Genomic DNA, 27,162 nt, shown 5'->3' with positions numbered 1-27,162 from the left:
GGCCGGGCGGACTACAGCTCCCGAAGGGCTGCGGGCGCCGAGGGTCGGCGGCCTCGCTTCCTGCGCCAGCCGTCGCCTCACGGGCCGTCCGCGGCGGGAGCCGATGGAGGGAACCGAGGAGGAGCCGCTGGTGCAGTGCCCCGTGTGCCTGCGGGAGCTGCCGGGCGCGCACATCAACTCGCACCTGGACCGGTGCTTGCAGGCCGGGGAGGGCGAGGCGGAGCCGGGCTCGTCGCCCCCCTGCAAGCGGCCGCGCCTCGCCGCCGCGCCGCCGGGGAGCCAGGCGCAGGGGGAGCCGGAGGATGCCCGCCCGGCCGCCGCCTCCCCCGTCTTCTCCCTCTTCCACAAGGGCCGCGGCGGCGGGCAGAGCCCGGGAGCCGCCGGCAGCAGGAGCGGGGCAGGGCGGGAGGAGGCCGCCGTGAAGCCGGAGGACGGAGGCTCAGCAGCGGCGGGCAGCGGGGCGGCGCTGCGCGGGGCGAGGCTGGCGCAGAAGCTGGAGGGGAAGCCCCTGGCCGAGCGGCTGCGGCCGGACACCCTGGGGGATTACGTGGGGCAGGAGCGGGTGCTGGGAGCCCAGACCCTGCTGCGGTCCCTGCTGGAGTCCCACGAAATCCCCTCCCTCATCCTCTGGGGGCCTCCGGGCTGCGGCAAGGTGAGTGGCGCCGCCGGGCCCCGCCGCCGCTCCCGCCTTGCCCTGGGCTGGCCCCGCCGGCGGGCGGCTCTCCCGGGCCCGGAGCGGGGGGGGGCGGCGATTGGCGACCAGGCGCAGGTTCACACCGTGCGGCCTGGGTTGGATGTTCAGGCCCTGCTCCGTTTCACGTGGCTTCCGAGGCCGATGAACTTAAGGGGTGGGACCTGTTTATTTTTCTGAACTCTTTTTTTTTTTTTTTTCCCGTTTTCTTGGCTGCTTCTGTGGTGTCTTTATGTTGGCAGATGCCTGCGAGTTTTCACTTGGACTACAAAAACACAACCTGCCTCCTGAATAAAACAGAAGTAGCTTACCTCCACCCACCCAACTCTGTGCAGCTTGCACTTTGGTTGTGCACACCCTTGCTGGTTTCACTTAACTTAGATTTGGTAAACTCCAAAGCTGTTAACTAAAACACAGAAGCTGAGAAGCTTCAAAACAACAACAAAACAGAATATGTAAAAATGTCTAGTCGATGGCGTGAAATACTGACATTACTAGCATAGGGTTTGCTTTAGCTCACAAATTCTGGCCCCTGACAGAAGGGAGCTCAGATGTGGAAGGGAGCTAACGTTGTGGCCAGGCACTCACCCACCTATAAACAAACCCTCTGAAACTGCTCCGTCTTTGCAGGATCTGACTGCTGCACGCTCTTTTAAGATGCCAGAGGCTGAGCGTGGTGAATCCCAAAAGGCACTGTAATTACAGCACAGAGGGGAAGGGATCAACGGCTCTAGTGAGGGAAGGACCAACTGAATGCCTCAGGTGTGGTCAGGAGGGAGCACTCACCTTCATTTTGTCCTTTTTCCCTGTATTCCAGATTTGGGGGGAGGGGGGCAAAGCTAAGCAAGCAAAATACATGCTTATCTCTGTCAGTCTAACGTGTAGACAGCACTAAGTTTTGCATATTATATATATGGATAGATGTCTTGGTTATGCATGAGAGTACGTGTGGGAAATCTGGGATAGGGAAAATAACAACTAATGAATTAACGCTAGCAGAGAAGTTAAGGACAGAGCAGTAGCTTGCTCTTCTCACCATACTTACTTGAAGATAAAAAGAGGCTTGATATGTATGGTATTTGAACAATAACGCCAGTTAATCACAGTTAATAAGGAGCAGGTATGAGAATAATTGATAGATGAACACTGTTAGCAATGATGCAGAAGGTTGTTTAGGCTAGATAACATACACCTGAGAAGAACCAGCTGGTGAACTTAAGTAATTGCCACTTTCTTTAAAATAGCAAGGTAATATCAGAAAGAGAGAGATCCGAGGAGATAAGGTAAAGAAGGGCTATTTCTAAAAACTCATTAAAGGAGAGGTGGATTGACTGAAGCAAGATGGCCAGAGAGAGAAGTAGAACTGAATTATTTAGTAAATAGGAATCCACCTTATTGAACGAGTAACGTGTTCAGAGGCCTGCTTCTGTATTTATTCATACTATTCCGCCTTTTGTTTCTTGTTATCTGTGTCAACAGTGTCTCTTTCTTGAAGCCTTTTCTCCTTAGAAAAAAACACTGTTACAAATACAGTGGTAACAAAGCAACGGCCGCAGTCTCTGGAAATTAGAACTGAATTCAGTGGCCTTTGGGTTGTGATCTGATGAACCCACCTTTTTTGGCTATGGAAATATTTTTTCATGAGCTTGCGACAGCTTACGCTTGTGTTTTAGGTCTTCTTTAGGAACCTTTTGTGGTACTATGACTGTCTTAGAATAACGGGTGATCTGTTTCATGCCTGTAATAACTCAGCTTTCACTCTCCTTTCTCATGGCCCGTCTTCCTTACCCATATGCCTTATGTGGAGTTGTATTTAGTAAGCTTGCTTCTCACAGAGTTTAAATTCTGCCGCTCATCAGTCATCTGACCTGCCTCAAGACTGCCCTTTGCCCCATTAAGGAAGGGTTCCACAAAATATCTGTTACATTTTCTCTCTCCAAATACTTAAGGTGTTGGGTAGCTCATCTCCTTTCTAGGTTACTCCTCAACAAACAGTTTTGAGGCTACATGCTTTCAGCTAGCTCTTAATGGACCATCCATTCCTGGCTGAACCAGAAATTCCTACTGCAAAAAGTTGAACTTTTCCCTTCACCCGTGCTTATCAATATTTCTAGGACAGTGCTAGAGTGTAGTTTCATCTCAGGCCTTCTTCCCCAAGTTCTATCCTTCATTTGGATATTTTTTATTAAATTCCTGTCCTTACAGATTTAACGTGCAAGGCAAAATAGTCCGCCTAAAGATGGAAAAAGAAGCCTGTGGTTGCCTGCCTGCCTTATTCGCTTACTGTTTGGGTTGCATGTATATAATATGTCTAAGAAAACATTTCATGAGCAAGTAACCTGAAGCAGGTGGAGGATGCACAGATGAAAAGGAAGTGTATTTCTCTTTTTATATGAAGAATCACATAACTTAGTGCTTGAAATCTGAATGATCTTGTGAAGGAGAAATAAGTATTCTCACTGCCTCAGGACCTGGTTGGACTGATAATCAAAAACTTCTTCTATTAAGTACAGTCTTTTTTAGTGGGAAAAATATTAAGAAATAATTGCACGTTATGTAGCTTCAAATGTAACAAGCTCACATGCTAAGCGCTGCCCATCAAAGAAAATAGCCTTACATTAGAGGGTAGGCGCTAAAATAGGCGTATAATTAGATACGTTGGTCTAAATTCAGAAGTGCTGTGTAAGATGGTCATAGAGTCCTTAAACCTCTTCACATTCCTGCTACCCGTGGAATCTGGTTATTGCAGCCCACCAATGTTTTCTTCCATTTCTACAGCCAAATGCCACGCTAGCCGATATGTCTTTTGAAAAGGGTAGAGCAGGACTAAGTAAAAAAAATAAAATAACTGGAGATGGAATTAATCCTTGCGTCCAAATTTCAAATTAATTTCTGTATTATTTATCAATCTGGACCTTTATGAGAAGTAGTAGTTCAACAGACTTTTTCTAAGCAAGAAGAGAATAATCTTGGCTATTAAACTGCTATAAATGCAGTATTTCATATTGTAGGTCAAGAGTACTTTTGGAGAATTTTTATCATGAAAGTAATAAAGCTAGGTACCTGAGTAAAAATTCATGTGCTTTGTACTGCTCTGCCCAAGTTGATTTCAGCCTCAGCTGCACTTGAATATTCAAGGAAGCACAGTCAAAATTGAAAAGGCTAAATCAGGGTACTTCTGTTGTGAGTTTATTTTCTTTTGAGTTTCCATCTGTATCAAGCCTTATTTTAAGTGAGCGTGATCTCTGTACTTTTGTCATCCTAGTTTCTTAGGAAGCCAAGGTGCTCTAGGTGAAAAGGCTTTGACTCTGGTTTTGTTTTTGCTTTTGTCACTATTAAGTGTTGAATACAAGAACATATTTTCTGCTTTTAAGTAGCTGACCAGACACAGGCCAGAAGAAGAAACATTACCTCAAAGAGATGCCATGGTTATTAACTTAGGAACAGTTAGCTTGTTCATCCTGACTATGCAAATTTTTAAAAGCCTGTATGAATCTTAGTGTAATCTGAGTGCGCCGTAATGTGATTTATGACACCTTAATACAGGGATTTAGATTTTTGCTTGTCTGCCATGGGGCACCAATTTTAGTAAAGAGTTAGCAGGGGGACACAGTGTAACCCGAGCACTAAATAATTTTGCTGCCACAGATACGGTTTAAGCCTTATAAACCTGAACATTCTGTATCTCAATACAGTAAACATTCCCTCTTAAGTTTGCTGTTTAACAAGGAAAAATGTAGGCAGTGTTTGGAACCTGCTCCCTACAAAAGATAAGACAACAGGCACGTGTCATTTTCTGGGGTCCATATCTGCTGGTAAAATATGCCATGTTGATACAAGTGCAAAACATTAAAAACTCCAGTAAGTGGTCTTTGAAGTTTCTATCAAATATCCGCTGAGTTTATGTTTTATTTCTAGGACTTCCTTGTATTTCTTTTCTTTGGTTTTATTTGAGAGTTTGCTATATGACACATTGAAACACAGACAGCAAGTCCAACTTACATATTTTGCTCCCTGCATAGGTATCATCCCTTTCCTCCAGCATTTTCTGGTTTGCTAATTCAAGTGATTACCTAAATGGCTATTTGATTACTTAAGTGTATTTCATCTTCTCTTATTCATACTGTTTGGGGCCTGATTTGAACCGTCTGAAGTAACGAGTTCTTTTGATTGATTACCATGAGATTTTTAACTGGAAATGCATGGTGTCTTTTACAGTAGTGTAGAGTGAAAGTCCAGAACGACTCTGAAAAATGAGTTTGTCTTTGCAGTTGCCTGGGAGAAGTCTTTGAGTACAGTGTGCTTGATTTTACTTATGCCAGTCTAAATCAGGAATAACTTACGGTAGCTTTCTAGGAAGAGGAAATGGGAAGAGAAAACACAATTGTTTTTGTAAAGCAGATGGAATATAAGGAGACAAATCTGGATGCAGGAATGGAGGCACAGCTCCATTTCAATAAATGTTATGCAATGACCTTGCCTCTGTTTATGCTTGGTCAGACGTGGATTCTGGAAGTGCTGCAGACCACGTGCTGTGGCTGTTGTTCAGGGACACCTTACTCCTCCAGTAGTCTCACAGTGGGCTATTTGGGGTGTGAGGAACCAAACAAGATGGGTAAGAATAGCATCTGCCCTTATATAAATGCCAACTGCTGCCACTTTTGATTGCGTTTATAGACAGTGTCCCTGGCACATGTTCATCTGCTGTCCTGTCAGTTTCCTTTAGGCACAGCCCAGCTCATCTCCTGTGATGCAGTGTGGTAGCTTGGGCTCAGCCCAGCAGCATTGGGTAGGACAGACCCCAGCTTTTTAACCTGCATCCCAGGGAACTGCTTCCCTGGCTGTCATCCAAGGATGACACACTGTTGGTGTCTCACTCAGGGCAGTGAAACTGAGCGTGGCCTCTCCTGACTGCTTGTCAACCACAGCGTGGCCCTGCTGCCCTCAAAGGGAGGGTTGAGGGTGAGCAGAGGCTGTTGATGGCAACACCATGTAAGCAAAAATACGGAAATCCTGGCCAGAATAAAGGAAGAGGCAAAAATACAGGGAAAGTCACGGTCAGAGGGCAGCAGAAAAAAACAGGATTCCAGTTCAGAACTCTGATAACATAGTTTAGACCCTACAAGTCTATAGGTGCAGCTAGCGTCTTGGGCTTGTGTTTTGCCCTAGGCTGTCAGTCTTTTGTCATCCCTGCCACAAACATAATTCACACTGTGGTTTGCCCTGGAAGAAACCAGCAAAGTCACATGGTGGGGAAGCCTAGATGCCAACTAGATTATCCCTGCTCAGGAATAATCCATGCTGTGCTGCAGTCTATATACTAGCGCAGATCTGTGCCAGATCTGCTTTGGTCACCTAAACATGGCCTAGCAGACAATACAAACTTCCAGACTTACTGGGAGAAGCACCTATGTTGGAAGGGCCTGTCCAGGTACAAGGACAGCTCTGGCACCAGTGTGCTCCCATAAAGTGTAGTGTGAATGTCAGCTCCTCATGAAAAGGCTGTGAGAGGTGAAAAGGGCTGTGAGGCTGGAACAGAACGACTGTGAGCTGTTCTGCACACCTTGCAGGAGCTCTCGGACGTGTCTGCTGAACACAGTATAGATGTAACCTGAGAGACCATGTTTTTTTTGTGACTGACATCTGCAACAGCTGGTTTGCTAAATTTATGCAATTTAGGAATGAATAAGGAAAGTCTCCATGAACAGGCAACCATAGGCAGATTCCTAGACAAGGTCTACCTGATCTTCCACAAGAGTGAGGTAAGAATGACCTTAGGTTTCACAGTCAACTTCTTGACTGAAGTCTTCTTGACTATGATCTGACCGTATATGCTAATCTCTTCCCAGTTTTTTCAATGCCACTTTCTGAAGAGAGCTAGGCAGCACCACTCTATTCCTGGAAGGGGCTTTGGTGAGCTAATGTAGTGGGCATAGTTTAATGGCCTGGTAAAAATGAAAAGAGCACCTTACTTCTAAGCGGGTGATGTTAGTCATTGAACATCAGCATCAATGGGACAGGCTTAGTTTGTACTTGCTTTTTACTATTTTCTTCCAGCCATGGGTGTGAGGTTGCATTGACTAGGGGCAGCGCAGAGAACAGGGAAATAGGTTACACTCAAAGAGAGTTGCCCAGTCAAGGAAACTTGTGAGTATGCAGAAAATTCTTTTCTCCTAGTACAAACATCCGACTAACCAAAACAGCAAATCTGATTGACTTATCTGCTCTGACAGTGAGAGGTGTGTGGAGCCAAACACACTTTGTGGGTTACTTTTATTTCATCCATAACTTGTATCAAGGCCTGGAAGAACTGGTAGCATAGTTACTGGGAGTGGGCTGGTTTGGTGGTGGGTTTTTGTAAATCTCAGATGGTTGCAGCCTTTGGAAAAGGATATTTTCATTTGGGCTGACATGAAGAAATTTGCAGGACGGAGGAGAGTTTTGGTGGTTAAGTGTTTGTTCTCTGTGTAATGGATCAGGAAATAAGTGACCACAGGCTCAAGTTGAAAGTGTTATTCATTGGTGAATAATGGTTCATGAGTTTATTGGTGGATATATTTCCATGACTCAGAACGGTGCCGTATGATGGCACTTCTTTAGCCTGTCTAAACAGATAAGTCAGTAAGGTCTTGCAATTTTCAGCATAAAACTTGAGACGATAGGTGTGAGTTTGGACAGTTAGGTGGGATAATGGAAGAGAACTGAGAACGATTTCTGGAAGGGGCAAGGATATTGTACTGTGAACTTTGTAAGGCATAATTTTTAGTGAAGTTAGCAAAAGGTTAGTTTGCAGGATTGCTCCTGTTCCCATTGATGTAAATACCACTTAACTTATGGGAAACAATACTTCTGCTCCTCTCCATAAGGAAAAAACATGATCTAAAGAAGAAACACCTGTATAATAAAAGGAGCAGAATATGAACTTGTTTATGTTTCCTCTTCCTGCTTGTTATGCTGGTTCTGATACAGACATATTCATTCATATTAAATTGCAACATCAGTGTCACTATTTTAAAAGACTTTTTTTCTAATGTAATAATCAAACCTACTTCAAAATTTATTTCAGATAATGAAGGATATTCAGTGTGTTTTCGTCTGCCTTATTCCATATCGGATTTTTAATTTTATTCTTATCCCTCAAATGCATTTCCCCTGAATTTAGTGACAGAAATTAGGAGTTTAGCATACTAGTCACAGTTCTTCTGTGCTAGTGCCTTCATACGTAGGCTACCCTGCTTAAGTTAAGTCTCCACTGGGTTATGTGTTCCCTAGGTTGTAACCTGATAGTAACAAGGAGGGAGAAAACAGTGTAGCACGTTACTGACTTTTGCTTGAGATGGTAGGAGAAAAAGCAGTATAAAAAATTGAGCTTATGGGAAATAATAGGCTTTCAGGGGAACGGGGCAAGTTCAACCTTTTTGTGATGGGCAGTTTGACTTGCTAAATGATTGCTTGCACAGAACAGAAGGAAGAGGCCATGAACATGCCTGTCCGTGTCGAGCACTGCTTTTGAAAGGCAATGTATGTTATTCTTATTACAACCTTTGTTGACCCAGAAGCTGGCAGAGTGGGAGAGGTACGTGCTGGCTGAGAGCTGTGCAGCAGTTTTCAGGTAGATTCTTGGTCTAATAGTAACTTTCAAACAAATCTCTTTGTGTTGTTTTTTCCTAAATTAAGGATAGAAATATGGACTCCTGTGCATGTGTTTAAAAACAATTCCTCACAGCTTTTTTTTAAACAACAAAACTATCTGTGACCTGGTGAGTGAGGGCCAGGATGCAGTATGAGCTACCAGTTCAAGTGGAGCTACAAGAAGAATAGCCGCTTGATTCCCTGCCCCTCCTGCCACTTTTAGAGACGGAAGAGGTACATTTTTCCTTTTTCATCCTCAAATGTGATGTATTGAGGGTTTCCATGCGCTTACTGATTTTTAAGGCATGGGTACCTCCCCTGAAGGCACGTTCTGAATCAAGGCCCTTTTGTAAGGAAACACCAACTTTGGTTTTATTTTGTTAGCTTAGTTTCAAAGGTAGTTTCACTTTTGTTTTTTGGTTTCCCAGATCTTCCTGATTTCTGTACACACTTTCCAGCGTGCCTTTCCAGTCTTGGCTTCTGCAGCAATATGAGGAGGGGAGGGGCTGGTGCTTTGAGCTCCATGGGGGCGAGAGAGGATCTGACATGGGATGCAAGTCTTGTATCAGGACGTGAAATGACACCTCTTCTGAAGACAATCAGGAAGCCCTTACTAAAACTAAAGCAAGCATAAATAGTGATACATCCTCCCCCTTAGCCTCCCCTTTCCTATCTGGGGCTGGTTGCCATTTCAGGGACAAGAAGATCCATTAAAGAGACAGGGCGGTGCTGTTAGTGTAGTGAGTGAGGTCCTGCCAACACCGCTGGTAGCCGTGTGGTAGGTGGTTGCTTCTGCAGCCTCCCTGCAAGGGGATCGGGTTGGCAGCACCTGCTGCTTTAACCTCAGTACTTGGAATATCTTCTGAAGCGGTTTTGTCGGCACCTGTCCCACTCCTCATCTGCTGAGGCTCTCCTGTTGTCAGTCTCCTTGGGGTCCTTTAATAGAAGAGTGAGCTCAATGGAAGAATCACCTGTTTTTCTCTAGCAGTACTTTCAAACAGAGATACACTCTGCTTCGGACATGCAGATACACCTGCTTTTACCAAGGGTTGTGAAGGAAAGTCTGAAAACTATGCCTGTGATGTGTTGAGGTGTAGTGAACCTGCCTGGGAGATAGTACTGGAGGTTGCTTCTGTGCTTTGGTAGGCTCAGAGAAATTACCTATAAATAAATTCTGATTTGAAGGAGTTGTCTATGAGGAAAGAAGAACAACATAGCTGCTCGCTAAAACCAGCCAACAGTTTGTTCAGTCAGCTGTCTTTTACTTCCCTGGGCCAGCATTTGATTACTGTTGACTATTTAGATCTAAAGAGTTACCTTTTCCTAAGTATACATATAATTTTTCAGTACTAACATTCTCATGCTTTTGTAGAGAACCTGCTTCCTGATTAATTTCATTTTTATGTGCAGTGGAAATAGAAAAGCCTTTAATTAACAACATTGTAGCTTTTTATTTCTTAAATGTGGTTGCACTGTAAACTGTCCTGCAGGTGCCTCAGGGTAGTCCAGCTCTTTATCCGTTAACATACTCTACAAAATAACTGCACAGCAAATTGCAGTCAGCCCGTCTTCTGTGACAGAAGTGTATATGGCGAAGAGTTCTTCCGTGGTAAAGGAGACAGCTGTCTTTGCTGGCCTTTTCAGTATCGCGACTGAATAGTTCTGGTATGTAAAAGTGCAGGCATTAGAAATGCAGCGGTGGAATTGGCAGCTACCTCTAGCAGGAAGTTTTTAAGTCTTCTGTGTGCTAGAATAGCATGAACTAAAATACCTTACTCTGCAAACTGTCAACACTGTCCCTACGTCCAGAACATACAGCTTTGTTCTTTACATATTTCCTTCAAATGAGTACTTTCTGTGTCCAAAACTATTTTTACAAAGCTTTGTCCTGTTACTGTTTCAGACTACGCTGGCACACATCATAGCCAACAGCAGCAAAAAGAATGGCACGAGGTTTGTGACACTGTCGGCCACAAGTGCCAAGACAAATGATGTTCGAGATGTCATCAGCCAAGCCCAGAATGAAAAAAGACTCTTCAAGAGAAAAACCATCCTCTTTATTGATGAGATCCATCGTTTCAATAAATCTCAGCAGGTATTGTACTATGTTGCTTTTTGGAAAAAGCCTTTGTCAGCACTTCTGTAAAATTTCCCACTTTGCCTTACTTTGGGCTTTTGATTTTAATGTTAATGGTTTTAGTAGATGAGTTAGGGAGAAACATGAAAATTAAATTCCATAACTAACTTCCAATCAATGTTTAATTATTGTGATTCAAAGATTTAAATAGAAGTCTGAGCTATACTTACAGTTGACTTATGTGCCGGGCTTTATATGACATTTTTCTGAAATTTTATTTCTGCAAAGTCATGTTAGTAGTGTTTGCTGTACGTATCTTCATTTCAGCCTCCTCCCCGGGGTAGCATTCTGTATTACCTTTAAAAAGGTCTGTAATGTGGATGTGCCTAGGGTGTTTGTTTTGTTTAATGTTCTCCCCTCTTCTCTGCGAGAAAAGAGACCATAGTACCATTAAAAAAAAAAAAAAAAAGACCATAGTCTTACCAAGGAAAGCTTGAATTCTGCGCTACAGGTTGCAGTTTCTATATGAAACCATACTCCAATCTTCCTATAGTTTTCTGAGCCATCCTATAGAATTATCTCAGGAACTGTAGCCCTAAAGATTGGTTCAAAGAGTATTTAGAAGTAGCCTCACTATTTGTTATATTTGATAAGGCAATTTCATGATATCTTATGTTTGCCAGGCAATAAACCAAATTCACATAAATAAACTAAAAATTTGCACATTTTTGACACTGTTTCTTTTCAGCTGGTAGGGTCATTCTCAGTGCAAGCACAAGTTATAAAGGTGAACAGCCCATAACGTGTTGTGTGTGTGAAATTAAATCATTTAGATAGCTAAGCAGATGAGCTGCCTTGTCAGTGAGGTTATTTGTCATATCAACAGGGAACCCAAAGACTCACAAGACACGAAAAACATAGCCTACTCACATGGGATGTTTCAGGTTGTCATTGATCGAGATCAGCTTTTTCTGCTTCCCTCCCATCCTCAGGACACTTTCCTTCCTCACGTTGAGTGTGGGACGGTGACCCTGATAGGAGCGACCACAGAAAACCCTTCCTTCCAAGTCAACGCCGCTCTTCTGAGCCGATGCCGAGTGATCGTCCTGGAGAAGCTCTCGGTTGAAGCGATGGAGGCAATTCTGATGCGGGCCGTCAGGTCTTTAGGGGTCCAGGTTTTGGGCCAGGACAACCAGCACGGCAGCTCTGTGACTGGCAGGAGCAGCGAGAGCTCAGAGTGAGTACTTTATGGGCTGCAGGGTGTTAACACACACAGCCCGAGGAATTGACTGCCTGCCAGGGAGAGAATGAAGCAGTTGGTGGGTGGGAAGAGAAACCCTAGCCACTTCTGATAGTAAAGAAAAGAAGTGGCAGCATATGGTAGGGGGTGACAGGAGAGAGAGAATTCAAAGCACTGGCTCTCTCCATCCAAAACATAATCTCACCGTCTGGATTAGGAGGAGAGTTTTATACTTGTATCTGTAGCTCCTGACTCACCCTCCCAGGATATTTAAATCTGTTCTGCTGCTGAGGATTTGCTGTGGAAGCCTGTAACTGGGTCTTTGTCATGTCCTAATGTGTGTTACTTGTTGTTACTGGTTGTAAAAGCATCATGTTACCATTAAGTGGTGTGTGGGGCATCCCCTCTTAAATTAATTTGTACGTGCCCAACAAAAGTTTGTTGTTTTCCGAGAATTTTTTTTTATAAGATCAGGGAGGATACTACTACTCTTTAGTTGCAGGATAAGTGTTGTGGTATGTTTTATGGTATACTGTGGGGAGAGGGGACTGTTGTTGTGAGGTGTTAATAGATTGTATTAAGATAGACTTTGTTTTTCTCTGCTCCTTGTTGTCCAAGCCAGACAGAGTCACGTTAAACATTTGGGAGAGTTTTGGAAAAAACAAAGGTCCAGATTTGTCCATCAGCGATGTTGTCTGCCTTCTGAAATGGCTAACTGGCAAATAAGAATAATGCTTGGTACTGCACTACTTTCATGCAAGTTATTACAGTTCCTTCACATTGATGCTTGTCTGTACTCCTAGTAATTTACAGTGTATTGACATGATGGTGATTGGGCAGGCACTCCATATGAAATAAATGAGAGGGAATCCACTTTGTCCTTTAGCTTTCTCACAGAATGTAAGCGCTAAGAATCGCTAACCTGAATGCTGAGGTCAGGGCAGCAAAGGAAAGCTATTCCCTTTTTATTTTTAGGGTACCTTGCCTCATGGTTTACTCATTTGTAGCTTTTTACATATTGTGGTAAAGTGAATTTTAGAAGAGAGGGCAGTGCTGCGTGTCAGCCTTAATGTAATGGCACAGCTGTGGTTGTGGGCTACACCCTGACTGGGGTTCAGAGACTTTCCTTTCTGTACAGGATTAAAGTACAAGGCATAGTTTCAGCTGCAGTTGTTTGGGTTTGGGTTTCGCTAGACTCTCCATATCTGTAACCTTCCGTTAGCTATGGATGATTTAAACAGCATGGTGTGGTGCTTCATCAAACTGAAAGAAGTCTGGCAGGCAGACTGTTTCAGAAATCTATCCATGGAGAGAGCGAGCGCCACTCCCATGGCTAACGTGGGAGCCAAGCATTTAAAAACAAAAATGGGGTTCAGAACTTAGGAGCATTTGTTGCAGTTGTGTGTTAAGTCTTTCTTGTCTTTCCTGCCGCTATCTGGTTCTGGTCTGTAGTTGATACATACTGTTGCTGATGAGTTTGGCTTTTTATAAGCCATCCTGCCCCTGACTGTAGTTCTGGTTTTGGTCTCCTTGGTAATTCCTTCTTGTTTCACTGTCCGTACCGTTTCTGCTCCTTCATTGCCTCTGCACCTACTACTCTGCAGGAGCAGCCATGTCTCGTCTTTTACCTCTTCACTTCCCTGCCTCTATGAAGCAGGGCTGTCATTACTTGCAGGCAGGTATCAGTGTTCATGCTGTCCTGAGGAATAAATGAAAGTCACCAATTACAGTTGAATTGGTTGTTCACCGTGCTCACCTTTGTTCCAGAGTTGGAATAGGAGCTGTAAGGCAGCATGTCCCCAAATGTGGGGCATGCCCACTTCGAAAATGCTGCAGAGATCTAGCCAGAAGGCACAAGAGATGTGTATATTGAATTTTGGATTTCATTTTCCCTTTGAGTCTCCCTTCCCAAACCACGGAAGTGCAGTATGAAGTCCTGCATGTGCTGCTTGGCCTCAGTTTATCAGGTGGTCTTGGTATCACATCACCTGTCTGACATGATGGCTGACCTCTATGAGACTTTGAAGAAGAGGATGATTCTTTGTGGTCTCTCCTGTTACCTTGAGGAATAAGGTGAGGGTGAATGTTCCTTAGTCTCTACAGGCATCTTCTCAACGCAATGAGCATACAGCTATCGCTGAGTGATTCAATAGGTTTCATCTTCTCTGCACTCCGTGCAGGTGCAGCGGTCATCAGAAGTAACGTGTGCTCTACCCGAATCTGTTTCCTTAAATTTTCTTGGTGGCTTTTTCTCATCTTGCTTCCGCCATTGCTGCAGGTTTCTGATAAGGTTAGGTCACCTGGCTTCTCTTCCATCTGGCTGTGGCCTTTTCTTGCTGTAAAGCTGAAATAGAACTAGCAGGAGTTGTTACCTACTTTGGTATCTTTTTCTTTGTTATGTCATCACGCTCATGAAACTTCTTTGACAGTTTTTATATTAGTTACTGTATTTCTTTAGGATAAGATGTGCTTTGTGTTATATTTTCATCAACTTTACTGCCATCAAATTGTGCCTCTTAAAGCCTGCAGTAAATTAAGCTGAAAGACAGGGGAACGTGAAGGAAGAAATATACTTATGAAGAAGAAAAGTAAGGAGAAGTCAACGTTCAAGACACTTTATATTGCTGAAACTTGCTTGTGCTTTCTGCAGTTTACTCTGTTTCAGTAATAGCAAGAACTGTTCCAGGTGTACACTGATAACACTACACTTGCACTGTGTCAGTGATGGAGGAAATCAAATTCTTCTTTTCTTGGCTTTTTATTTTTATCATTCAAGTGCTGCCCTCAGAGTGGTATCTCTAATTGAAGTCAGACAGTAAACTGGATGGTGGATTAATGTATTTGAAGTTAGATAGCACAGAAGGCGCACAGCTGCAGGAAATGAAAGGATCCCCAGTTTCCTGTTGGCAAGCCCAGACATCATGCAGTTCAGCTTGTTAGTGGCTGTATTACAAGTACTGACAGGTTTTGAATTCACTGGTTTGTAAATCATAATGTTGAAGATGGGCATCCTCTGGATCTTCAGTGTTCCATACCTTTTTGAAATTTATTCCCTTTTTGGAACATCCATCTGATTTCCTTACAGCAAATAGAGTTGCTGAGTGACGACATTGAAAGACAATGCTGTGAGGCAGTGAGCAATGCATATCATACTGCAGTATTTCAGATGAAGAACTATCTTTGCCTGTAAAAGTGTTGCAATCTGTCAAGGAGTTAGCATAGTGAGAATAATTGCACTGAGAAAGTAAGAAAGTACTGATCTATATGTGAAAGAAGCAGTGGGTACTTTATCTCATGTTCTGCTCAATTACTTTTAAATCTTTCATTATACAGGTTCTCCTTGCTTGGACTTCCTTGTATTTACTCTCTGATATTGCTTACACCCTCTTGTCATTGGATCAAATGCTGCAGTGTTGTACAGGTTTTATGGGTAGTTCATCATACGTTTCATGTTGGTTCTTAGCGCAAACTGTCTTGAGGGTATGGAGATAAGGAGAAATGGGAAGAAGGATTTATTATCCTGTGGTGGTAGTTTTCCATTCCTTAAGCTAGTATATCACCTCCAGCTCAGTGAGTGATGGATCCCAGGGTGTCCCTTTTGGCTTGTTTATGTTTTTGTCTCCAAGTATCATCGGTTACAAGGTACCAACATTGAGCACTGGCATCCAGTGGGTGTTCAGTGTTAATTTGGGAGAGTGAAAAAAATACGAGATTGCCCATCTGCAAGAGGATCAGGAGCTTGGGAAGACGTCAGAAAGCATGGGAGTTATTCTGCCTTGCAGTTCTGGGGTGTGCAGAAGTTGGGTAAAGTGGAAGGCCGTAGGGCACTTGAGCTTCTGAAGGCAGGGTGGGCTTAGAACTGTAAAATACAGTGAGTGTCTTTTGCAAGCCAAAATACAAGGTATTGAAATAATTGTCATCCCGATATTGAAATTAGGCTCCTGCCTAGTGAAGTTAAATCATCAAAAAAATAGAATTTAAGATTTTAATTCCTCAGAAAAAAATAACTGAATTCAGTTATTCTGAGTATAAAATGTTGTTATTTTGAAACACCGAGTGTGAATGGAGCTGAGATCATGGAACAGGGAAGCATTATGGGATTTTTCCATCAGTGACGGTCATCAATATGCTGTGCAAACAGCGCTCAACACTTCCCCTCCACTTGCAGTCGCTGGGTGCGGTTGTGGGTATCAGTGTGAGGAGGCTTCAAGCGCATGTTGTTCTTCTCTGCAAGCAGCAGGCAAAGAGCTTAGTCCTTGCAGGTGAAACCTTCTCTTCAGTCTGCCCTGCCGGTGTATCCAAAGTGTTTGCTCAGTGTGCAGCATATTTGTTTTTGTTCCCTGTTGATAGAGGTATTAGCAGCAGGACATCTGTGTGTAGTGCCTGCTGGTTTTTTAAAAAACAGCTTTTGCTTTCTTCACTGGCTTCTTTCATTGCCTATAGAAAAATCTGCTGCCCATCTGTAATGCTGAGGGGTGAACATTGCTCCCTGATTTTTAAGGAATTTGATGCATGAGGTACTTGACTGAGTAAGTCCCTCTGGTATTATGTTCTTGTGCTTCCCCGTTCAAACACGAAGAAGGCGTTTGAAACACCTTGGAGAAAGTGCAGTTATTTTGGAGTTCCACTGTGTGTGCACGTTAATTTTTTTTTTCCTAGCTTTATTAAATACATGAGAAATAAGGAGATGGAAATAAAAGTATGAAAAGATGCATATATAGGTGTATAGATAGGTATATTTTTCCCACAGGATGCGATTCCTGCTGCCTACTGTCTACAGCATGGGTTATGGCCCTAGAAGACATTTGTTGGCCTTTGCTTGCAGTGCTGTGGATTAGGACTGCAGCTCTACAAGCTTTTCCCTCTTAAATGTGGGCATGAGAGGGCTCAAATACCGGCTGTCAAAGTTTTTCCAGCACCTACTGTCTTTTTCTTTTGTGTGACAAGTGTGAAGTGGGTTTGCAAGGAGGAAGAGGAGGCAAGTAATGAAGATTAGTGGATACGTGTGTCTGGGAACCCTGTCATTGCCTTTTTGTACGCCACTGGTAATAACAGTAATAAATCTTTCTGGTGAATGAAGTGCAGGGCTGTTGTGAATCCTTAATTATTTGGCACACAAGGTCTTCACAAGAAATTGCCTCTCACGCCAAGCTCTGTGCGTTAATCCCCACTGATACGTGTCACTCTTCATTTTCAGTCCAGTTACTAGAAATGGCTAAGTTAGGACCATTACTTATGCCATGCATTAACTCCGCTAGCTGCTGTTGCCAAATCAAATCAGTTGTACACTCTGCCTGGTGAACACCTTAGCTGTTACCTTGTCTACATAAGTAAAGTTTGAACATCAAATCGTCAGCAGTATGAATATGAAATGTGCAGAGGCGAGTTGGTTTGCATGCGCCCCAACAGTGGGGACTGCAGCCCAGCAGATGAAAACCTGGAGAAAGAGCAGGAGGACTTTGTTACTTTCCCAGATTTTTCATAGACCCGCTGTGAGATCTCCGCAGATCTGTTACTGCATTTCTCAAATCTCCTCCTGTTCATTTAGATTGTGTGTTCACTGGAGTTTGGCCTTTTTCATGTGTTTGTATACTCCTGGCACACTTGGAGTAGTAGACGGCAAGAACAGTGACTTGCATGCACTGGGATGCCTTTTCTTTCTCATAAGATATTTTTTGTACCCCAGTGACTAAGTTGTAATACCTGTTAAAATTTAAAAAAAAAAAATGTAGGATGCATATATGCTTTACAACGTAAACAATCCTTCCAATTGTTGCTTTTAAAAGAACATCCGATAGCAGCTCTTATTGTTGGTAGTTAGTTTAAAACCTCATGTTAATTACTTTATACCTCCCTATGTTCTCTCACGTGCATTTGGATAGCTTCTTAACTTTTCATTGTCCTTCCAACAAGGAATTTGACGTGCTAGCTGTGTAATGCTGATGGAGTAGAACCTTGTGAAGTTCAACTGGCTGTGCCAGAATTGTACTCTGTTTCCATTGAACTTGATGAGATGAGGAAGAATAAGGGGGTTAAGATGAGAGCTCACGCCCTACCTTTTTCATGTGTAATTGTATTTAATAGGCATTGGGGCAGGAGGAGGAGGGGGTCAGGTCCCACGATGTTCTCCCAGGCTCTGTAATGCTTAATCACGACAGAATGAGTTAAGAACAATACTTAAAACTCAGCTGCCTCTCAGACTTTGTAAAAAACTGCCACCTGTAGTATAATACGCAAGGAGAGGAGCGTAGTGGGGGCTAACAGTGTATGGTTATTGTGTTGCAGATTCCCGGTGTACATAGAGGAGAAAGCTCTACATACCCTAGCCTACCTTTGCGACGGTGATGCAAGGACTGGACTGAATGGGCTCCAGTTAGCAGTTCAGGCCAGATTAGCAGTGGGGAAGACCACTCCTTTGGATATTACCAAAGGCGGTTCTGCAGATGGCATTGTGATAACAGAAGAGCACGTAAAGGAAGGGCTGCAGCGATCTCACATCCTGTATGACCGAGCAGGTGAGTACCTGATACGGTTTCTGAGATGCGGCATTCTCAAGAGCTGATAGCCTCTACAATTTCTGTTTCTTCTCCCCCTTTCATACTAGTTGCTCTGGTGAAACAGTGATTGTACTGAAATTTGGCCTAAAAATTACTTTTCCTTTACAGTGTAGCAGGCTCACCCAGAAATTCCTTCTAAACAGGATTTCCTCTTACCGCTTAGGAAGTGTAGGTTACCTGAGACACACATTTGCTGCCCTGTGAACAGTTGCATGATAAAATTATTTATACTTTAAGTTTTTTAAAATATTATCTTCTAAGAGGGTTGCAACGTAAAGAGGGAGGAGTATTTTGATGAGGAGATTTGTTCTTGGAAGGCTAGAAATCTTCCATTGCACTTTTACTCCTTTGAAAGTCTGGGAAATGTTCACATTCACAACGCTATGTTATGTGAAAACGTGAGCAGTTTGCTTTGTTTTTAGAGTTGCTTTTTAAGGTAATGAATTTTGTAGCTTGCTTTTAAGGCAGGTCACATAAATCTAATTGCATTTAAGGCTTCCTAATGTGATAACCACTCTTGCTAAATTTGTGACTTGGCAATGTCAGGCATCACAATAGTTGGCCACTGTACCATTTTACGTGAGAGGGTTAAAAATCAGAGAGTGAATATTAGAGATGAGGTGAATCCCCTTGAACGCATATGCTAGTTCTTCAGCAGTACTTGAATCACCGTACAGTATAGTATCAAACGATTATGCCAAGCAGTATTTGGAGAACTGATGGATTTTTGTTTTGCCACTGTATCTGATATGCTCAATTAACTGTCACTACTCAAAACCTGTGATGAGGGATTTCTCGAGGTTGTTTGTAAAGTATGTGTCTGCTTGCAGCCTTCTTGCTACAAAGAGGAGATGATGGCTTATTGTCAGGAAAAAGTCAGCTGGGCAGATACTGATATGATGGCAGCTGAGAAGTCAAGGGTAGGCAGGGGGAGGGAGAAGAAAAATTTTATGGGGTCTGTGGCAGGAAGAAGTCATGATTAGGAGGAAGCGGAAAATCTGAGCAGTTTACTGATGTGAGTCTCTTGCACCATGTAGGTCTCTTGTGTGTTTGCTGTCGCCTTGTGGCCACTGTCACGTAGAACTCGGCTGTGTCCATTGCTCCCAGCCCTCCTACGCCTATTTGTTCTGTTAGAGATGGCACAGAGTGCCTCTTCCTGAGGCTTGTGTCAAGTCTAGGTAGCATGTGTCAGCCCCTTTTCTGTGACAGAAATCCTTTGAGCTCTCTGTAGGGTTTGGGTTGTTTTTTTTTTTTTTTTGGTCAGATTTTCAGAGAGGGGTGAGAGCGGTGAAAATTCTCTTTTTCTTGATTGTGTGAATGCCAAAGAGCCTGCCACAGAGATTGTCACAGTAGCAGGTTGCCCGAGTACATGCCTTTACAAAATTTCTCTCTTCTGTGGAGTAGTCTGTGTCTCAGTTGTCTGTCTCACTTTTGTCCATAGTAGAGACAGCTGTTTGTCCTTTTATGTACAAAGGGCTTCTGGACAGAGGTTGCTGTATAAAGATATTTTTGTAGCATGTTTTAGCTAATTCTTTTTGATTCACAGTTGTGGTAGTGAAATCTACAATCCTCTAATATAAACTGCTTCAGCCTTGTAAAGTAGAGGGACATGATGCTGTCTAATCATGATAGCAGCAGCATACATTTGAGTGTAGCATGTTCATGTAGAAAGCACCAAATAATCGATTAGTGTTCAATCAGAGTTATGTAAATGTGGAATTTTGATTTTACATAATTATTTATTTTTGGTCACCTTCTGCAAAATTTGCCAAATATATGTAGTTGGGCATTCTTTTATGTACTTTCACCAAGTACTCTAGGAAGGAAATTATTCATCATCCAGTCATTAGGCTATTGTTCTGATGGGTGTGCAGACATGTAAAGACAAGATCTTTGTGCAGATAATCTATGCATTTTAGCTGGAAGGACAAGGAAACAGCTCTAGTCAAATCTCACTGCCAGCAGCCACCTGCAGCCCTTTCAGTGTGAGGGGAAACAAACTATTTAGTCGTATTTTAGCTTTTATTTGCAGTTTTTAAAATTTTGATTTTTGGAGAAAATGATGCAGCAACCAAATTAATTAAAGTTGAACTGCAGATGGACAGTGAATAAATTTTTTAGATAGAGTTGTATTGTCTCTTCTTTCTCTTACATATTGTGTCTCTGCTAACACTGATTTAATAGCAAATACCAAAGATAAATATCAGAATAATTGCAGGAGTTTGTCTCACTGTCTATGTGGTAACATAACTTCAGTTATGGTAAAGACTGGGAATGTGTTAAACTGAAGTTAATTCATTCTGTAATCTGGAACATGGTTGTTCTTTCCTTTTCTATGGAGAAGGGAAGAGAAGGTGTCTCACACCATGATGGTTTTTGCCAGCTTTATTGTTTTCTGCTGGACCAGAATGATAAGTCTTTTTATCCATGCTGTTGCTCTAGTCTTTCTTCCAAGGCTTTCTTCTGTCCTTTATCGATGAGCAGTAGATGTTTACATTTGGCTAAGGCAGCAGATAATCTGAGATGGGGACTGTGATTTTATTTTTGCCCACTACCTTATAAATAGGGATTGCTTAAGAAGTCCAGATGTTAATTATGGTCAGTGAATGAGGCCTTTTCCCTGTCTTCTACCAATAAGACTTCAAATACATCGACTTCTTAAATTAGTTGGGAAACTCTTCATGAGCACATAAAGCATTTTAGGGGCATAAATCAACAGGATTTATGCATCTGTATACATTAGACACTAGAAGATTCCGTCATCCACAAAGCCTCTTGTGTAGCATCTTGTTTCTCTTCGCAAGGGTATTTGCCTTTGTGGGAACTGCATAGAGCAAAGGTATTTTGATTCCAAAAACTCTTTAGAGTTTTGGTTTCAAGAGGCATCTGGGATGCAGAACAGCAGTGATAGATAAGTTGGCATGTGTCTGTCTCTCAACTGAATTCATAAGGCCAAAATCTATATGTTGGCTAACCAGCCTGAGAGACAGAGCTAATAAATAAAGGTCTGTAAAAAGTTCTGTCTAATTTTTTTTAAACTGCTTCTGGTATCTCACATAGAATATATACGTAAACTGTATTTTTTAAAAAGAAACATAAAACCTCTTTCTCCAATGCATGTAACTGTATTTTAACTTTAATTGAAACTGCATTTAAAGTACAACTGCACAGTTTTTCTGAAGAAGTCCAAGTCTGGTGTGTAAGTAATGTCATTATGTTGATGACTCAAAAACCAACATTTAACTGGGAGAGGAAGGCAATAAAGGGAGAAAACTGTCGCCTTTCTCAGCCTTCGTACTCTGAAGCCCCCTGCAGGTATGTATCTCTAGTCCCAACCTATCCGCTGGATTCCTTCCGCATCTCCAGCTGGTATCCCCAAGTATGACACTTTACAGTAGCCCAAACAGTGTATAAAAGCACTCCAGCAAAAAAATCCGGGCGAGCGCAACCTCTGGAGATATTTAAGGCCATCTTCCTTACTTCTAAGAGACCAAGAGACGCCTCTTCCAAGAGGACGATGCGAGTTCAGCTGCTTGGGTTTATTGCTACTAAGTCAAGTGTTACAACGGAGCATGGATGCGCTGTTTGTGTTGGCACGAGTAATGACTGCATACCACAGGGCTCTTTGTGTGGAGTCCTAGCAAAAATAGCTGTCTGCCAGCCTGCGTACGCCGGCAGCGCGTGTATTGAATTCCCCACGGAACTGCACTGCAGCGTGAGCAGCAATGCACGAAGATAGACCCGGTTTCTGACCTGGGAGGTGGAGGTCTTGCTGGCTGTGAAAGGAGCAATTGCAGCGGTATGGGTGCTTTGGTTTTCAAACTCATGTGTGTGGCCTTTTATTTTGTAGGGCCTACAAGTGACGGTGATGTGTTCTGATACGGCCCTTGGGCGGTAATTCCTTTTAGCTGTAGAAAGAGGAGAAATATTAACAGATGGCTGTGCATGCAGCCAGTTGCCTTTATAATACACACTTAGCTGTGAGCCAAGGAATGCCAGGCACTTTAAAAAATTAAAAAAGGTAGATTATGTGGAAAGTTTAACAACAATATTGCAGCAAAATACTCTTACAAGTTTGATTAAAAGAAATGCATAAGAATCAGAACCAGCTGCACAGAGAAAAATTGCAAGCAGGAAGGGCCTCATTCAGTGCTCGTAATGTTGACCCTCTATTTTTAACTGTAGCCCTAGATCATCTGTGGAATGGCTTTGTTTCTCCTTGGAGTCCATATCTAATCTTGTATTAAACTTTTTAATGTTAAAAAAAAATTCCTTGTAATTCATTCAGTCTTCCCACTCCTTATTTAGCAGTCTGGCATTTCAGTTTTTGTTTGTGGGTTTTTTGTTTGTGGGTTTTTTGTTTCAGCTGCTTACTGAAGCAGGACTCTTCCAGTAGTGCAGGTGTCCACAACTGAACTCAAAATTTCTTAGGGGCTTGCCAGGGTTGTGTGCTGTGATCCTGTTTCCTCCAGATTGTGTAATGTGCCATCATTGTATACCCACAGCAAGGTTTCCTTTTTTTCCCCTAATACAACAAACTCGTGTTTGATTTACTGCACACTTTATTTTCAAGTTTTAGTTGATGTAAAATTTCTTTTTCTAAAATATCACTAGTGTGTAGTACTGCATTTCTCTGATTCTTTTGTTGCCTTCTCAGGGTTGTGTGCGTGTCCAAAAGCAATGGTCAGTGGTTTGTATGTGCTCATACTTTTTCTCAATTAGGAGATATTTATATAGAGTCTTCTTCCTAACTGCATAAAATATCCGTATTTTTTTTTCTTTTGAAGGAAAGGTCATTAGGGTACCACAACCAAATTGTTTGCCTTGCAATGTTTAAAGAAACACCCTCCTTTTCATCTGCAGTTGTTCTGTTATGCTTATGTAGTTAGTGGAATGGTCCATGTGGCAAAGCATGAAGATGTTGACAACATTAATGAACACCATAATCATGTATACATAAAAAGAACTTGAAAAAGCAGGTTAAGTTTACCTGCTGTGATCTAGTAAAATATATCCTGTTCCCTTAAATGCATTCCACTTAATTTTCTCCTAACGGCTTTCTGTATCTCTTCTCCCCCATTCTAAATAGGAGAAGAACATTACAATTGCATCTCTGCCCTGCATAAGTCTATGAGAGGCTCAGATGAAAACGCTTCCCTTTACTGGCTTGCTCGAATGCTTGAAGGTGGTGAGGATCCACTCTATGTGGCAAGGAGGCTGGTGAGGTTTGCAAGTGAAGATATAGGTCAGTATTTACAATATTTCGTGTTGGGATATTATGTTGAATGAAGATCTGCCAGACTTCTGGTTTCCAAAAATTTGATGTTTGAGAAAAAAAGCAGCCCCAAAACTGCTATATGAAAAATAGGTACAAAATACTGAAATGCTTCACATCCAACAAAAACTTTGTGTATGCAGACAGAGACGTACATGTGGTGTCATTGTGATGATTACCTATTGCAGGAGAAACAAATATTTTTGAGGTCAGGTTTTGGCAGTGTATTAATATGGGTTCTTTTAAACTCTGGTCATTGTAGGTCACCAGTAAACTTGTGTCACAGAGAATGTGTACTTCAGGGATGCCTGTTTTTTAATGACTCTGGAAGGTGAATGCCTACCCTGACTTGCAAACTTCAGATTTGATAGCTGGCTTCCTTGTTGTAAGGCATCTTGATTGACTTATCCAAAGTAACAGATGCAGCAACATTTTTAGCACATAGGTGATGGGTGAAGAGTTATGAGATCTGGGGAAGCTATGTCTGTATAGCAGTATTTCCCCGTTTCTTTCTCAATTCCAAAAAGTAAGTGAATCATAAACGGGCAGCTGCTGCTCAGGCTGCCACCGTGTGGCAACAGGTTCAGTCTGAAAATCATACCCCACAATTTGCCGGGCGGGGAGAACAGAAGAAGGAAGGCAGTGGACGGAGGGAGTATATCTTATGTACTGCAAAGTATTGTACTGGGAGTTCCAACATCTGAGAAAGCAACTTTGAAATACTCATGGATAACCTTCCATCTTACAGGGGGGGCGGGAAGAGAGACAGTAACTAAAGTAAACTGACTTTAACCTGCTTTTATCTGATCCCTTTTTGTAGGGCTGGCAGATCCTCTGGCTTTAACACAAGCAGTTGCTGCTTATCAAGGCTGTCACTTTATTGGAATGCCAGAATGTGAGGTAAAGGCTTCATTAATTCACTGATTTGAAAGTACTACAAACTGTAAAACCTATCTGTAATTATAAAAAGAAATAGATTGCAAGGACAAGGCAAATTTAGTTACTTGTTCATTCAGCACATCCCTTCTTTGACAAGTAAGAGAACATCATAGCTCTTAAAATAGATGTTGTAATTTGAAATAAAATTCACTGCTTATTTATTGTTAAAACGTGGTATGTGAACTAACGTCATTTTGCTCTGTCCATTTTTTTTCTCTCTGTTATAAATAAAACAATATATTCTGTTATTCTAAAGTAGCTATTACTTTCTAGTAGTGCAAATCTTGAAGAGCTGTGTTGTTGTTAAATAACAATATTCATACTATAGCAGCAGGCAGAGGTCTGTTTAAAAACATAACCCTTGTCATGCTGCACAAACAACCTGAATAACAGACCTTTTCCCAAAGAGCTCAAAAGAAGTCATTTAACGTTTTCCCTTTTCTTGTTTCTAGGTCATTCTAGCACAATGTGTAGTGTACTTTGCCAGAGCACCAAAGTCTATAGAGGTATACAGGGCATACAGCAATGTCAAAGAATGTCTGAGAATGCACACGGGACCTCTGCCGCCTGTTCCGCTGCACCTGAGAAATGCCCCAACGAGGCTCATGAAGAACTTGGGCTATGGTAAAGGCTATAAATATAACCCCATGTACAAGGAACCTGTAGAGCAGGACTATCTACCAGAAGAGTTGAAAGGAACAGACTTCTTCAAGGAGCGAAAAACGTGACTGCCTTGCTCGGAATGGGTTTTGATTTTGACTCACATTTGTACTGGGATGGAAATTCCCCTCACAGGTTCAGCCATCTCTTAGTGTGGTTGAAAGTATTAAGCCACTGAGCCTTTCAGATACTTTCTTATCCTTCTGGTTTTACTGCTGTTAGTCTGAAGGTGTTTTGTAAAGAATTGCAGTTAGGCAGTGTAGAAATGCAAAAATAAGCTTTGTCAGTATAGTGCTGTCACCCTCTGGTCCAAATGAAGTGGAGAAAAAAATGAGAGACTTGTATTTCTGGCTCTTGCTGTGACACAAGGAATATTATTGTGCTGCTTTTTAAAATCAGTATCTATTTCAGATTTTGAGAATGTTTATTTTCTGGAAAAACAGTAAATTGTACCCCCTCTGCTAAAGTATAGTAAACAAAATATAATTATAGTGCAATTCTTGCTCTTATGATGTTCCAGAGACTAATTTTTTACAACATTTATTAAACCAATAAAGTTGTTAAAAATAGTGTCTATGCATTTGTTTAAATATTCTTATGACAGTTTTGAAAGTTTGACGTTCCTTTAGCTTTTATCATCCCTACTTTCCAGAGCACGTTTAAATCATTTTGGAAGTAGAATGGTCATGAAAATAGCTGAACTATGTTAGGTTTTGAAGTTGTATCACTTAATTTTTTTTATTGTGTGATGACAGTTTGGGAAGTGCCTTTGGAAAGGAGATTCCTGGTAGTGAAACATGCTCATATATTTCCAGTTGTGCTTCAGTAATTCCAATAGCTTTGAATTGGAAAGCGAAGAGACATGAATTGACTTCCTGCTTTTATAATAGAGAGTTTGGCTTCCTCTTCCTACTGAAAACATATCCACATCCAAGATTGCTGTTGACTGAACATTTCAGCAAGTGGAACGTACGGTCATGGCAGGGTCCCTGATGTTGACAACATTCCTTCACTGAAGTGCTGATTATTTTTCTTCTCCTCAATCCTTCTTAAGTGTGCCGTGGTCCAGTGTGCTGAAAAGCCAGCAACCGCAAAAACAGCATATGACTGTGCTAACGAGCAGTTAGGTAGCAGAAGAGGACCGTGTTTGGCTAGAATTACAGCAGATAATGAGCAAAGAAGATTTTAATTACTGAAATGCTGAGGAGCCACTGGAGCAACTGTCTGCACTTGTCAAAGTGCCGTGGAGTCATCTGGCCACTGGTGATGAGGATGGGTGTCTTGGCTGAAAATTACCACCTACACAGTAGCACAGCACAGTTACAGCTGGATTTGCTTGGTAACTGCTCAGGATTTGCTTGCTACATACCCCGTACACCCTTGTTACCAGGCCTGTACTGGTTACCTGATGGACTTCAGGGATTCCTGTCCTGATCCTGCTTAATTTATGAAGTGTGATGAGGTCAAAACTTAGCACTTTATGTAGAGCTTCTGATCTTTTTGCTGTTCAACTAAGAATGCTACGGTCCTGCTAAAAGAAGGAGGTGGTTCTGCTGACTTCCCTGAGAGGTGTCGGAAGGTTACTAACTCTCCTCCAAAAGGACTACTTACCACAGATTTTTTTTTTTTTTTCAATAATAGCAAATCATTTGTGTGTTTTCTGATGCGTTGTGTTGGCTGAACAATGACTGGTGCGTCATTTCACAATTTACAGTATTGCATTTAACAGTTTTTAAAAACTTGTATTCAGCTACCTAATTAAATTTGTAAATAAGTAATTCATTGTTGGGCAAAGGAAGAAAACTGGTTTGCGCTGAAGCCATATGGAGCTCTTCGCACCTCTCTGCAGCTGCGTACGTGTGATACAACCCAGCCACCTGCTGGCCAGCTACCTGGTATACACAAATTGTAGGCAGGTATTTCTTGACAGCAGAGGTATTTGGTACTGTAGGGGGCTTAGATCAGAGGGGATGCCACAACTGTGCATCCAGAGTTCATTCAGAGTAACTTCTGCAGACCAGGAGATCTGTGGTCTGAAGATGCGGTTCCAAGTCAGGAAGCCAACTTTAACTTTCCTGCAGCAGGAAATTC

General features: G+C 42.3%; 1 protein-coding gene across 1 annotated transcript; it reads left to right on the top strand.

Moving 5' to 3' along the window:
- On the top strand, positions 1 to 25,643 carry WRNIP1 (WRN helicase interacting protein 1). The gene is made up of 7 exons (XM_087737100.1): positions 1 to 652; positions 10,227 to 10,418; positions 11,393 to 11,637; positions 17,926 to 18,155; positions 23,287 to 23,442; positions 24,293 to 24,372; positions 24,864 to 25,643. Exons 1-7 carry the CDS (start codon positions 104 to 106, stop codon positions 25,137 to 25,139), a joined length of 1,728 nt encoding a protein of 575 aa, XP_087593226.1. The 5' UTR covers positions 1 to 103; the 3' UTR covers positions 25,140 to 25,643.
- Positions 25,644 to 27,162: the final 1,519 nt, after the last annotated feature.

Source organism: Nipponia nippon, unplaced genomic scaffold, assembly GCF_047370975.1.
Source record: "Nipponia nippon isolate SJK-2023a ecotype South Korea unplaced genomic scaffold, ASM4737097v1 scaffold_1, whole genome shotgun sequence".
Lineage (NCBI taxonomy): Eukaryota > Metazoa > Chordata > Aves > Pelecaniformes > Threskiornithidae > Nipponia > Nipponia nippon.
Note: the sequence above shows the minus strand (reverse complement) of the source record. Positions and strands in the feature narration are given on the sequence as shown.